A 15,012-nucleotide genomic window follows, 5' to 3' on the forward strand; every position below is an offset into this window, starting at 1 on the left:
GGTTACCGAGTGTTCTTTGACTTGATGCTTTCCGCTCCCAGTAGGTTTGTTTAAGAATGACCCCATGTACGAACAGCAGAGCTGTTGCTAGAATTCTTAGAAGTGCTAAGAAAACATTGAGTGCAGGCATGGATTGTTCTTACGTCAAGTCCTTTAGAGCAGTTTGAGTAAAGAATGGAGGGGGTGAAATTGAAACTCTAAACAAGTTACCAGACAGCAAACAGCAGCCAGGCACATGACAGCTGGGTCTCTGTGTGTGCAGGATTTCGACTTTCAAGCCAGTTGGGATCCGATGTGCCTGTAGCTGGGGGGAGATCCAAAGTTTGAGGCCAGTCTGGATATACAGTGAAATTCTGTGTATCAAAAGAAGAAAAGGGAAAAATACTCAAATCTTGGATTTCAAGTTTGGTTTAACCAATGTAATGAAAGGGATTATTAATTAGACAAGGCCTTACCATGTATCCCTGGCTATCCTTGAACTCACAAAGATCCACTAGCCTCTGTGGGTGGGTTTGTTTGTTTGTTTGTTTTTAAACAAATAGCATTTCCTTTTAAACAAATAGCATTTCTTTTTATTGTGGGGCAGCAGTGGTGTATAGTCAAAACAAAGACAACCTATGGAAATAGACTAAAGTTGTTACCAGGGAGTATGGCAAGGGGACAGGATAATATTACAGGGAGCAGAAACTTCCTCAGAGCTCAGTTTACCTCACTGTACTTTGTGTCATAAAGTGTGCCAGGAACTTACCCTACTTCTGAAGTCCATATTTAAATATGTGTATGCATGGAAACATTCACTACAGGCAGCAGAAATCTCATTATGTTGAAAGCATCTCTTGTCTGAAATGCTCTAGACCAAAAGTTCCAGTTGTTTTGGGTTTTAGAGTAGTGTGTCTAATGAGATATCTAGGGAGTAGATATAAGTCTAGACATAAAATTCATTAATGTTTCACACATACCTTATACACAGTATTTTCAATCACTTTGTGGATGAAACAGTTTGTGTCCACTGACTCACCAGAAAGCAAAGGTCTCACTTTCCTCCCTCTATGGACAATCTGGCTATTTGACCTCACCATAACCCTAGCTGAATATATACGCCACCAGTGAGCAACCATTTCCTTATGGTTGCACATGGCATCTAGAGGCAGTTTGTAGTGCTCCCCACGCCGTCCTCACCACTGTTACGGCCATCTGAGTGTGCGCAGTCCATCTGCTTACCACAGCCTAGTGAGGGAAATGACCGAATACCTGGAGCCTCGCTCATCGTCAATGTCCAGAGCGGCTTCAGTATTTATGTTGTCCATGAATTTCTGTGCTGTAGGTCTGTTTTGCCACACATCTTTAAAATGTTAATGCCGTTCCTTAAGTTTCTGCAGTCAGCCCTTGAATATTCACAGTTCCGCGTGATCATTGGCTGTTTCACAAGCAGCACACTTTCCAACAGCACATGTTCACTGCTAACACTGATGGGTCCACTCTTTCAATACTTCACCAGGGTGCTTCAGGTTTAGCCTAAGGCCATGTTTTTCTGTTCTTCATTACTCTTAGCTCACTTTCAGCCCTGACCTTCAACAGTTTCTCTTCCTGTTTCTTCAGGTCATATCTGGTAGTCGTTCTAGTACCATACTCTTTAATAAGATGGTTTACCGCTGTCCAGTTTTTCCGGCAGGTTGACTTCCTGTGCTGTAGATGGACATAAATGCTTCCTCTTTTTCTTGTCCTATCTGCTGGTCTTTTTGACATTTTAAACAAAATCATTATACCACAGAGCAGAAAACAAGCAAAAAAGAAAAAGCAAAGAGTGAGTATAAGTAGTATTTGTAAGTCTTGGTTACATGTGGGTGACAGGGAGACCATTGTTATTTTGGACCTGTGTGCTGGCCATTTTATTGCATACTGAGAGGATGTGTGGGTCGATGGATCTGGGCATCTGCTACAAAGGTACATCACGGCTGAAGAGGACTGGAAGGGTGTTCTCTTTTGGGGGTGATGCTGTTCAATTGGAAGCTCTGTGTTCTGTCGCCCAGGTATAGCAGTCAAGTACAGTTCTGTCTGATACTGACAGTAGTGGGGCCAGGCTACGCAGGAGACAGTACATACCCCATACTGCCTGCCAGGATCAGGAGGTGCCGCAGGAAGTAGCCTTGTGATAGAATCTGGGCCAGCAGTGGGCATTCTCATACAAGGGGCAACATTCTTTTTCCTGGTGTGTTATGTGTGGTGAACATGCTTGTCAGTGTGGGCATATTTATCTGTGGACTTGAGTGTAGAGGCCAAAGACCAGTGTCACATTTCTTTCCCTGATCACTCTCTTCCTTTGTTTGTTGAGGTGGGATCTCTGAGCCTGGACTCACTGAGGAGGCTAGTCTGGCTGTCTCCACTTTCCTAGCCCTGGGATTGCAGGCCGCTGTAGCATGCCAGGCTTTTTAGTGGATGCAACTCAGCTGCTCCTGCTTCTGTGGCAGATACTTCACCACCTGAGCCATCCTCAGCCTAGATCTGCCATTCTTAATTGAGAACCAAGGGTCTAGAGAAAACAGGGTGGAGTGGGAGTGTTAGCAAGGGGCAGTCTAGGTAAGAGGTCACGGGCACTTGGGCTGGCTAGATGTGTTCTAGTTTTATTGTGGAGACTGTGAGAGATGCTGTGATCAAGAGCAACTTAGGGGAAGAAAATGTCGATTGTGCCGACAGTGGCAGGTCATGATCCATCAGTGAGGGAAGTCAAGGCAGGAATTTGAAGGAAGGCCTGCTAGCTGTTCCATACAGCATTGCCTCTGATCAAGGAAGGACAGAAGCCATGGAGAAACCCTGCTGGCTCACTCACAGGCTGGCTGGTACTCAGGACCACAGTGGACATGGTGGGGTTAGACTGTAGTTATGGTAAACCAAGGGGACACCATATGATCAGGAATGATCTGGGCAAGGCCTGGGGAACACACATGGAATGGCACCAGAGCTTGAAGTAGCTTGTGAGATTTAGAAACTACTACTTTTTATTTATTTCCCCTTTACTTCCTTCTCCTGCATTCCGTAACATATCCTAGTCTCTATTCTGGTCTGAGGTGTTTGAGGCTGTTCACAAACATCTGTAATTCCAACATGCCCCACACGGAGGCCACAGTTGACAACAGCTAACTGTTCCGGGCATCAGACAATGTATATTCTGAGGGCTAGGCAAAGCCATTCAAGAAAAGTTCAGTTGTACATAGTCACAAAGACAACCCATTCTGGGAAATAATTACTACACCTGGTGGAGCACATCCAGGAATGATTCATGTTGTGGAGGAACGGAGGTCACAAGACTCTGGTTTTGGATACTTGGAGTTTTCTCACAAGCTCTCCGAAATCTCACAGGCTTCATCCATGGATTGTGTTCTGACAGGCTGCCACAGCAGCATCTGGTGCAGAGTGCGTGCATGTGCTCAGAAGGAAGCTGCTGTAACATACTACAACACAGCTGAGCTCCAGAGATACCTGGGGTTCTTAACATGTTTGATTTTAAATTAACCTGTGGGTATTGCATGTCAGAAACCTATTCCTGGCACTTGGGATGTCCAATGAGTGGAGACAAACTGAAACCTTTGTTTCCATTTGCTTTTGGTTTTTGAGACAAGGTCTCACTATATAGCCTTGGCTAAACTAGAACTCACAATGTAGACCAGGCTGGCTTCAAAGTCACAAAGATCTGCCTGAGTGCCAGCAGTAATGGCCTGTGCTGCTACACCTGGCTAAACTTTAGACTCTAATCTACTAAAGCCAACAGTCTTAATAGAATCTAACTGCCCATAAACTGCCTTATATCTCCTCTCCAGTCAGTCAACCTTACAGGGGGTGTGGTGGGGTGGGCCATAGAGCCAATCATTCCAGAATTCAGTTTTGTCCCTTTCTTCTAGGGACTCAGCCAGATCTCTAAGACCTGTGATGTCTTTCACCATCTCTTGGCATTCTCTGCATGTCTGGGCTCAGGCAGTTCTTCGAACCTCGAGTCTAGTTAACATCCGCCAGTGCCAACCTTGCCTACTCCTGGGGTGTCTGTGCTGTAGGGGCAGGGTAGGAGAGGGTGCTGACTCAACCAAAAATTGATTGTGTACATATGAACTAAATACAGTAGACTCCGTTCAGCAATGTGAGGTAAAAATGTCTTTAAATACAGAATATAGATGTGCCTTCCTGTCCCCCTACCATTACTATAGCCAATTTTTTGTGGCCCCACATTTTTTCCTTTTGGGGTGGGGCTCTTTAGCTCTGGCTGCCCTGGAACTCAGTAGCTGAGGATGGTCTTGAACTCAGAGGTCTGCCTGTTCAGTATGCACCCCAGGCCCACCAGTCCTTTTGTGTACAGAAAGCTGGTCTGTTGGTAATGCTCTCCGTTGAGGTGATGTATTAAACTTCATGTTGCAATATTTTTGTTTTTATTTTTTAGAATCCTTTTTTGCTGAGTTTCTCATTGAAGTTGAAAATCTCACCCAGATTGTAAATTGACTTCATTTAAAGTCTCTTGAGGTCATTCATGATTAAAACAAAATAATTTTATGTGTATGTGTGTGTTTTTGAAAGTATGTTTATGTACCACAAGTATGCAGAAGCCTGCATGGGTAGAAGAGGAGTTGGATCTTCAGGAACTGTTTCTGCGCCACCATGTGGGCGCTGGGAGCCAAATGTAGGCCCTCTTGAAGAACAGTAGGCACTCTTACCTGCTGAGCCATCCCTCCGTTTTTTATGGAGATAGGATCTCACTATGTAGCTCTGACTGAGTGACATTTCAGTGTAGACCAGGCTGGCCTCGAACTCACAGAGATCCACCTGCCTCTGCCTCCCAAGTGCTGGGATTAAAGGTGTGTGCCACCATGCCTCTCTCCCATTTATCATTTTTTAAAACTAGGTGTCCAGTTCTTTGTGCAGCATTTCAGTCATTTTAATAGCATTGAATTCAGCTATTGGAGTGTTAAAAACAACACAAAATAAAAATTAATAAAAAGAAAACAATAGTAAAATATAATAAAAAGGTAAAATGTTGATTATGCCTATGTGGGAGGTGGGGGGTGGGCGTTGAATGTAGGAGCTTCTTTCCAGGTCCTCTAACATGAGTCTCCCAGCCCTCTGCGTGAGATTTCCTCCATCTGTAGATGGAGTTCACTGCAATTCCTCTTGGCTCCCACTAGCTGAGGCCTGGGCTGGTCAATGTTAAGCTGCCAGGGTCAGGAGCTGCTGCTGGCTCCCATGGGCTTTGTAGCCTGTAACCTGTTTCGGTTCCCAATCCTCCAGAGCACCCCCTTCCACCCTTCTGTACACCCAGAGGTAATAAATGTCCAACTGAAGTGTGTCAGAGAGGGTCAGCAAGCCGAGCACTGAGTTCTGCATGCAGGAAGAGAGAGGAGGGACTTGAAGTTGTGCCTGTTGGTGTGGGCACTTACAGACCCACCCAGCAGCAAACTGCCCTGTGGGGAGGAGGCTGGAAAGATGTGCAGTCCTAGACATGTGCTCAGCTTTCTGTTTCCATGGTAATGTGCAAGCTAAAGGCTTGTCCCTCCCCTCACCACAGAAGTGGATGAACACTGCATTCTATAGTCAGGCTCTGCTCTCCAGTGTGTTCCAGCCTCTCACTGGGTCTACATCTGGCCCTCCCCCTTTCCAAGCCTTTGTGGCTGTCTCCATGGCAACCCAGTGGCAGGGAGTCCCCAGGATCCCTGATTGCTGCTTGCTTTCTGTTCCCCAGAGTGCCTGGGTCTCAATAAGTATCCCCTTCTCAATATGGTGGCTGACTGTATCGCACTCTCTGAGATATAGGGGGTGACAAAATGTATTGAGTCTCCAAAGCTTGCCTGCCAGACAGGTTTAAGGCCTGTCAGCAATGTGGTCTTTTCTGACTAGGACAAGTCCAGCCTGCACAGCTTAGGTTCCACCTTTGCCTGATTCCCAATGCACTTTCTCTTGGAATGCAGTCTCCCCTGTGTTACCCAGACTCAGCCTCACTGCTGCTCCCCTGCCCTTTGTCACTTGAGAGTGGGGTGGCCCAAGGCCTCTTCAAATGACATTAAACAGTTTCCTTTTCCTGTGGGAAGACTGTCTTAGCAAGCTCAGCCTATCCTATATTCTTTTTTTTTTGGGGGGGGGGGGAACAACAGAGTTTCTCTGTATAGCCCTGGCTGTCCTGGAACTCCATGTGGACCAGGCTGGCCTTGAACTCAGAGATCCACCTTTCTTTATTTATTATTTTATTTATTAACATACAGTCAAAATCACATTTCAGTACAATTAGAATACCACATTTCCCCTTTTCTATTTTATTTTATTTATTTATTTATTTTGGTTTTCCGAGACAGGTTTCCTCTGTGTACCTTTGTGCCTTTCCTGGAACTCACTTGGTAGCCCAGGCTGGCCTCGAACTCACAGAGATCCGCCTGGCTCTGCCTCCCGAGTGCTGGGATTAAAGGCGTGCGCCACCACCGCCCGGCTCCCTTTTCTATTTTAATAAAAAAAAAAAAAAAAAGCAAAAGGTTATAACTAACAAAAGAAAAACTATATACAAAAGTACAATAACTATATACAATATATACAAGTAATAAATACCTAAATAAATAAATAAATAAATAAGTAAATACCAGGCTGGCCTTGAACTCAGAGATCCACCTTTCTCAGCCTCCAGAGTCTGGGATTGAAGGTGTGCACCACCACCGCCTGGCCTATCCTGTATTCTAAGCCAGTTCACCTCACCCCTTTCTGTGCTCTGTTCTTCCTTTGGTCTTCTGAGTTCTCACCTGGAGTTCTGTAGATTTGTGTGAATTGTCCAGTGGGGTTTTTGGTCTGAATCCACCAGCTCTGAACTTGACCCTAATGAAAAGTCTCTGAAGCTTCCTTCCAGGTGGTGCTCTACATAAACTGCATATCCAGATGGGTCTGATTGGCCAGAGCTTGCCCCAGTTCTGGGCCAGGCTGCTCTTCACAGTTGTAAGGCTCTCGGGTCAGCCACTGGAACACCCTGGTTGAGATGGTTTAGTGTGCTTGCTGGGAAGGCATGGTCTCTGGAGTGCCGGGGCTCAGACTCGGGCCTCGAACATGCTAGGCAAGTGCTCTACACTGAGCTATATCTGCACCCCCTGAGACATCAAGACTAAAGTGCATTGGATGTTGGGAACCAATGCCTTTCTCTTTTCATTTTCTTGTCACATGACAGAGGGTCTAAGGTCCAGCTGTGGCACATCTGTGGTGATTTGATACAAATCTTATCTGGGATATGCTTTCAGTTCTGTCATGGGAAGGGAGTGGGGCACAGGGACATTCTACCAAGTCCCAAGGTTCCTGCCATGTCCTTCCTTCCTCATGAGGAGTCTAGCCTGATAACACAAGATGACCTGTCTTTCCCTTTCCCTCCAAATGGAGCTAAGAACCACAGCTTTGTGTTATCACCATCCAACCTTTCAGAAGACTACCATAGATGTGGCTCAGTGAATACAGCTGGTTCATGGTTCCTTCCTCTATTTCTTGGTGTGGGGAACTCTTATTTTTATTTATTTGTTATTTTGAGGCAAGGTCTCACTGTGTAGCTCTGGCTAGCCTGGAACTGAGTATGCAGGCCAGGCTGGCCTGAAACTTGAAGATTCAGCTGCCCCTGGCATGCTGGGATTAAAGGTGAGCATCACCATGCCTGGCCCATCCTCTGACAGGATTGGACCATGTCAAGTCTGAAACCAAGGAGAACATGTTCCAAATAACTTGGCAAAGAGGAAGAGCAGAAAGCTTCATGTTTTCACAGGAGTGCCAGCTGTGTGATAGGTACCTTTCCTGTTGCTGTGACCAAGCACCTGGCAAGCAGCAGCTTGGGGAAGCCAGGGTGGGCTCATCTGGTTTCACAGTTTGACAGGATACAGTCCAGCATGGCAAGGACAGCAATGGAGGCTTGAGCTGGTGATGACTGGTCACATTGCATCCAGTCAGGAAGCACAGAGCAGTGAAGTCTGCTTCTCAACCCACGTACTTTTACTCAGTGTGGGACCCAAGCCCGTGGAGTAGTGTTGCCCACACGGGGGTGGGTCTTCCCACATCCATTAGCCTCACACACCTTTAATCTCAGCTCTCTGATTTTGAGGCCAGCCTGGTCAATGTAGGGAGCTCCAGGACAGCCAGGATAACATAGAGAGGCACTGTCTCAAAACACAGAAAAAAACAGTGATTTTTAAAAACAAGAAGAAAGAGAATCCATCATAGATATTCCCCATGGTGATTCTAAGTCTGTCAGGTTGACAGTCAAGATGATCCATCAATCTATTCAACTAAAAGAGCCCTTGGAGTCTGTTAGCAAGTCAGCTATTTGTAACCCCTATCAGGAAATGGAGCCAGCACTCAGGAGGCAGAGGCAGGTGGATCTCTGAGTTCAAAACCAGCCTGGCCTACACATCTACACAGCTAGTTCCAGTACAGCCAGGGCTACACAGAGAAACCTTGTCTCGAAAAACAAACAAAAAGTTAAATGTGGTGTATGTACACAATGGAATTTTACGTGGTTGTAAAAAGGCCCATATTTTCTCTCAAGCAGGACTTTAAAGTTTATATACATATATGATGTCCTCGCTCAAACACGCAGGAAGAGATGCTGAGAAAGGGTGAGAAACCATAAATGCAGGAAGGTGGTCACCTGGGGAAAGGAAGGGAACCAGCCAGAGAGGAGCAGGGACACGGGGAAGGGGAAGGCAGTGAAAGGGGAATGAATTAGAACAAAGAATAGAAACGTATGTGTGAAGACGAAGGCAGTTATGGCAACGCACGCCTTTAATCCCAGCACTGGGGAGGCAGAAGCAGGCGGATCTCTGAGTTTAAGGCCAACCAGGGCTACATAGTCCCTGTCTCCCCCCACCGCCCCAAAAAATGATAGTCATAATACCTGCCTCAAATGAATGTACCAGGCTTTGCTGACTCCACATGGGAGGCCTTAGCTTTTCGGAGAAGGGAATCGGGGCTGGGTTGAGGGGAAAGGCTAGGGGGAGTAAGAGGAGGGATGAGAGGGGAATCTGTGGTTGGTATGTAAAGTGAATAAAAAGTTTCTTAACAAAAAGTCATAAGAATAAAGAAAGATATAAACAATAATAACTAAAGAAAATGAAGCCTGTGATTTTGTATGTTAAGCTAAATATTTAAAAACAGTAACTGCAGCTGGGCAGTGGTGGCGCACACCTTTAATCCCAGCACTTGGAAGGCAGAGGCAGGTGGCTCTCTGGAAGCTTGAGGATGGTCTACAGAGTGAGTTCCAGGACAGCCAGAGCTGTTACACAGAGAAACCATGTTTCAAAAAACTAAAGGCAGTATGGTATGAAATGACTTGCAGTGGGTGGCTGGTTTTTGTTCGGTTTCTATTGCTGAGACCAACTTCCAGCGGATTTCCAGGACAGCATATTTCGTTCATTTGTATAAACACAAGCATGAGGCATTGTTCTTTTGAATGGTAGTGATTTCTAGCATTGATTACAGGATTTCCACTGACAATCTGGTTGCATTATACATGACTTTACACAAGTTTCAGCTTTAACTTTTGACATCCTTCCCCTCCTCCTGGCACACCTGCAGGATGCCGAGCATACCACAGACTCCTGTCAATACAGTCAGTGACCTCCACGCACTGTGGTTTGTTCTCAGGTAGGGATTTAGAGTACACCACTGGTGAGGCGCTTGGAACCAGAGTGCGCTGTAAACCACAGGTGAGAAGTGATTACTTCATTTGCAGCTCCTCCATAATGGCGTCAGCCATCTCCGAGACACTTTGGTCCACGCTGACTTGGATGAAGTTTTCAGGAGCTGATGGGGGCTCCAGAATACTGAACTGAGACTGCAGTAACTCAGGTGGCATAAAATGTCCTTTTCGTTGGAACAAGCGTCTGGAAATGATCTCAAACGACCCACAGAGGTAGACCACCAAGAGCTGTTTGCCAGCCAGCTTTCCCTTTGCTGACTCATCGCTTTTCAAAGGCACATCATTTCTTCCATGTATCAAGATGTCTCTGTACATTTTCTTCAGTGCTGAACAGGCTAGAACAACATGCTGTCCTGAGGCCACGTCTCTGTTTTCAAAACATAAGAAATGCAGAATAGGGGTACTCTGTGCCAATTCTAGGGGAGCCAGTCCCTGCCGATGGAAAATGGTCCTTGAAAATGGAGATTACGCCTGGGGTGCTCTCAGCCTTCCTCAGTGAACTGAGTAATCTTGGGCTCAAGTGTTCCTCTCCAGGCATCAGTTCCTCGCTTGTTACGTGGCCAGAGGACAGAGCTAACGAGTACCTGGTGTGCACAGTGTTTGGCTCCACCGTGATGCAGCTGGTTCTAATTTCAGAAGTGATTTTTTTTTTTTTTTTTTTAATTTACTGGATTATACCAGGGCCAGATGACTTCTTACCTTACTAAAATGTCATGCAAGCTGCAGAGCCATGGGATCCTGTCCTGAAATTAGAGCAGGAATTACAAGCTTTCCCAGGTGTTGCTTGTACAGAAACAGTAGTACCACAGTCACACACGCTAACTAACCCCAGAGACCTCGGTGGGAACTGGGCATGGACCATCTGAGGGCCACACCCAAGGCCTACAACCACAGAGGTAGTTCCTTGGTTCTGGTATCAATGGCTCTTTCACGATATAAGTCCCCTTAAGCTACAATCCTTTATACCCTCTCTACCCCCCCCTTGTGTAAATGTCTCCCAGCTTTGATGCTCACACACTTCTTACTGTAGCTAATATATTCTTTCAGTGAATCTAGTCAGAACCTGTAGCTAAGCACATGCTCTGCTGCTGAGTTCTATCCCAACCCTCGAGCTAACCCCCAACAGGGCTTCTCTGTGCAGCCCTGGCTGTCTTGGATCTCCCTCTGTAGACCAGGCTGGCCTTGAACTCAGAGATCCTCCTGCCTCTGCCTCTGGAGTGCTGGGATTAAAGGCATGCTCAAGCACCACCCTGCCTAACTTCTTAATGTAGCACTTTAAATCTTTCAAAATGACTCTTGCAATACCTCGTGGTTAGCCAAGGTTTCCTACAACATTCAAGAACTAATAGGGATAAAAAAGATTATTTAGCCGGGCGGTGGTGGCGCACGCCTTTAATCCCAGCACTCGGGAGGCAGAGCCAGGCGGATCTTTGTGAGTTCGAGGCCAGCTTGGTCTACAGCGTGAGATCCAGGAAAGGCGCAAAGCTACACAGAGAAACTCTGTCTCGAAAAAAACAAAAAACAAACAAAAAAAAAAATTTAAGTTCTTGGATATATATTTTTTCTTTTTTTTTTTTAAGTATTAATTATTTCATGTGAATGTTTCGCCCGTGTGTGTGTGTGTGTGTGTGTGTGTGTGTGTGTGTGTGTGTGTACATGCACTGAGTGCATGCCCTCAGAAGCCAGAAAAGAGTGGAGGAATCCCCTGGAACTGGAGTTACAGGCAGCTATGAGCTGCCATGTGGGTGCTGGGAACTGAACCTGGGTCCTCTGGAAGAGCAGACAGTGCTCTTAACCCCTGAGTCACTTCTCCAGCCCCTCAGGTGTTGTGTAAAGCAGCTCCTAGGCCTGTGTAGCAGAAGGTGACTCAGCCTTGACAATGCCATCCAAGAAAGTTCTGTCTCCTTTCCTGGGATTCTGTACAAGGGTTGTCACCGCCATCCACCTCGGCCACACCACACCACTCCCATACCCTGGTGGATTATCAAACCTTCAGCTCAACAGGGAAGGTATGGCCTTTGAGTAGGCATCCCCAAGGAGTAGCCTAGGAGCTGAGATATTAAGGATGAACATCAGTCACTCAATGAAGGAGGAAACATTCCAGGTAGCAGGGGGGCAGTGGACATAAAGGCCCTATGAGGAAGAGCATGGTCACAGGAGGGACTGAGCCGCTGAGAGGTTCCTGTGGACATAGAGGAGTACCTAACACTTTTCTAAAAGAGACTCCACATACATGAGATCAGTTAAAAGCCTAAAGGGTCTCAGACATGGTACCTGGTGCCGTGGTTTGAGTGAGAACGGCCCCCATAGGCTCAAATACTGGTCCCTGGTTGATGGAACTTTTGGGGGAGGATGAAAGGGTGTGGCCTCCTTGGAGGAAGTGTGCCGTTGGGAGCAGGCTTTGTGCATTCCCAATGCAGCTATTGAACATTTCAGCTGTTCCTGCTGTCTTGCTTTTGTTCCACCATCATGGACTCTAATCTTCTGAAGCTGTAAACCCAATTAAACGCTTTTCTAAGATGCCTTGGTCATGGTGCACAGCAACAGGAAAGTAATTAAGACACATGGCCACATTGAATTTGCATGGCCACTATGGCCTTGGAGTTCACCGGAACTTGATGGTGTGGGAAAGGGGAAAGGACCTAGGAGGCACTAACTTCTGTGTCTGAGAACAAGGGAGCCTCTGCTCACTTGGGGATTAGAGATTAAAATCCTGCAACAAGCTGTGGCTGGCTGTGCACAAGACAGGGAGAAGGTGGCTCACTCCTGGCCTCAGTTCATGGACAAGTCAGGTTCTAGGCTACTAGACAAGGAGGCGTGATGCAGAGATACTGGACACCCACGGCCAACATTACCTGGTCGCTCAGAGGTACTCCTTTTCCCATCTTCATCCGATTCTCTTCAGAGTGGTAATCATCGGCATCATAGAATTTCCATCCCAGCTTTAGGAATGAAGGGAGAGGTGTATGTAGCATCAGCAAGACCCATAAACAGTCACCAAGAGCTTACTGGCAGGCAGGTATAGAAATCACTGGTCTAGCCAGGCAGTGGTGGAGTACGCCTTTAATCCCAGCACTCAGGAGGCAGAGCCAGGCAGATCTCTGAGTTCGAGGTCAGCCAGTCTACTGAGTGAGTTCCAAGACAGGCTCCAAAGCTATACAGAGAAACCCTGTCTCGAAAAATAAAAAAGAAATCACTGGTCTGAGGCTGCCCCTCTCACTTATAAACACCAAGAAGATACTTAGATTGCCATGCTGAGGCATCTGCACAGACCATAGGTCAAGAGAAAGGGAGGAAGCCTTGGACAAGAGCACAATGGATGGAGGGACGTTACCTTAGAGGTCAGCAGCGCGCCCACGGTAGATCTGTGGAAAGAATACAGATGTGTCCATTCCTACTCAACACATGTAAGTGCCAGCTGTTTTGAGAGGATGCCTGAGAGATGAGCAGCTGTCACATTAAAATGCAGGTCCCTCTGTGGTCCTAAAGCAGAGATGCCCTTAACCCTGGAGTCTAGAGACAACCTTCACTGTCCTAAGATGTATTATCCAGAAAGCAGTTTATCAGAACTAATTAGACCACTGAGCCAGTGTGGTGGTACATGCCTGTAATCCCAACACTTGGAGGTCCACAACACAAACAACAAAGCATTTTCTCAATAATCGGTGTTTCATAGTTATTTGTGTTGGTACACACCTGTAATCCCATGATACAAGAGGTGGAGGCAGGAAGGTAGTCAGTTCTAGGCCAGTTTGGATGGCACATTGAGACACTGACTATTCAGAAAAATCCAGAAACTCACCCAGTAGGGAGACCATCTGCCCAACCAGACAAAGCTTTGTAAAGACCCGGGACAAGGTTTACCTCTTGGTTTGGAACCCTCCCACCTTGCTCTGCAAGATGTCCCCAGGCCCAGGTTCATAAGACTGAAGCTGAAAGTTGTGGCGGGACTCTGTGTCTCCTGGTACAACTTTCCAGGCTGCACTCCAGCAGCCTCTCTATGCCCGACCTTCGTTCCCCGGCTGCTAGCCACCATCAACAGGACCTTGGCGTTTCATCCATGGTGACCCTGGGGAGCGGCCAGCGGGGCAGGAGAGCAGGGGACCTCGGCAGGGCTCCCAGGGCTCAGGCCGCCGCACCGCCTCCCAGTTCCCGCCCGCCTGCGGCCTCCGCAACCTACTTCCCGGAGCCGCTCACGCCCATCACCAGCAACACCAGCGGTGCCTCCATCTCCCAGTTCCTTGGTCCTCGGCGCCCTCTTCCGGGACAGGGCCCGCCCAGTCCTGACGTCACAGGCCCCGCCCCCGCCGGCTCAAGTGCGGACCGCGGGGTGGTGCAGCCAGAGGGCAGCTGCTGGCATTTCCAGGTGCTTGTGCTCTGCCACAAGGAATCTACCAGGGACGGGTGGACAGTGATAGAAATATTTTACTAACAAAGACAATGAAGGACAACGACGTGGATCCAGGGATGGATCTCTCTCTCTCTCTCTCTCTCTCTCTCTCTCTCTCTCTCTCTCTCTCTCTCTCTCTCTCTCTCCTCGAAGTTCTTCCCTGTCCCTACTTTGCTAAAAGCCAGTTCCCCTGGACCCGCTTCCACGGTGCAAACAGCGAATTTGCATCAGTGGCTGTCTTCTGCAGGAAGTGACCGAACACCAACTCTGCAGGAGAACTCTCGCTAAATCCGGCAGGGCAGGCAGATGCTCGGCACATACACTGGTGCCTCGCTGACTCTCCCAGAGGGAGCCAGCAGAGCAGGCTCAGTAAGGACCCCCACTCATGAGGTAGCTCTTCCCGGCAGGGGTTTGTGTTAGTGGAGCACTGTTCGTTCAAGAAGTGGGAACTGCGGCTCTCAGTAATGTTGGCAATGAAAACAGGTGCACGTGAGCGCTGGAAGTGAGCTGCCGTCCATTCACATGAACTTCTTCCTGAGAACAAGCAACACAGTCTGGTGATTTCAAACAGTCTGGGGCTTTCGGATTGTCCCTTAGTCCACAAGCTTCACCCACAGCGACCACCAGCCAGAGCCGCTCTAAGGACAACCATAAACAGAAGGTATTGGAGAGGCCTGCATGAGTCACCAGAAGCAAAGCTTTGTCCCTGAGTCAGAGAGGTAAACTTAGAGTCTTCCAAATAAGCCTCTTCTTTCTTTTAAAAATGGTGTGTGTGTGTGTGTGTGTGTGGTCTACATGTGTGTACGCGCGCGCCTGCCCACGGAGGCCACAAGAGGATGGATCGATCTTAGGGTATCTCTAGATTTGAGAAAATACCAAAATGTTTTACAAAGTGGCTGCACCATTTACATGCCTACCAAGCAGTGCCGAGCCTTCT

At 47.4% G+C, this 15,012-nt stretch overlaps 1 protein-coding gene across 3 annotated transcripts; it reads right to left on the reverse strand.

The window, feature by feature from the left end:
* Positions 1-9,330: 9,330 nt before the first annotated feature.
* Positions 9,331-13,953, reverse strand: Idnk (IDNK gluconokinase). Of its 3 annotated transcripts, XM_028863267.2 has the most exons (5): positions 13,866-13,953; positions 13,020-13,050; positions 12,541-12,627; positions 10,385-10,428; positions 9,331-10,052 (listed from the first exon to the last, which is right to left on the reverse strand). In XM_028863267.2, the coding sequence occupies exons 1-5, from the start codon at positions 13,913-13,915 to the stop codon at positions 9,704-9,706; spliced, it is 561 nt and encodes a 186-aa protein (XP_028719100.1). In that variant the 5' UTR covers positions 13,916-13,953; the 3' UTR covers positions 9,331-9,703. The 3 variants fall into 3 exon arrangements, with proteins under 3 accessions (XP_028719100.1, XP_037061578.1, XP_028719110.1); XM_037205683.1 differs by lacking the exon at positions 13,020-13,050 and having other exon boundaries at positions 13,866-13,938; XM_028863277.2 differs by lacking the exon at positions 10,385-10,428 and having other exon boundaries at positions 9,966-10,052.
* Between the last annotated feature and the right edge of the window lie 1,059 nt (positions 13,954-15,012).

Source organism: Peromyscus leucopus, chromosome 5, assembly GCF_004664715.2.
Source record: "Peromyscus leucopus breed LL Stock chromosome 5, UCI_PerLeu_2.1, whole genome shotgun sequence".
Lineage (NCBI taxonomy): Eukaryota > Metazoa > Chordata > Mammalia > Rodentia > Cricetidae > Peromyscus > Peromyscus leucopus.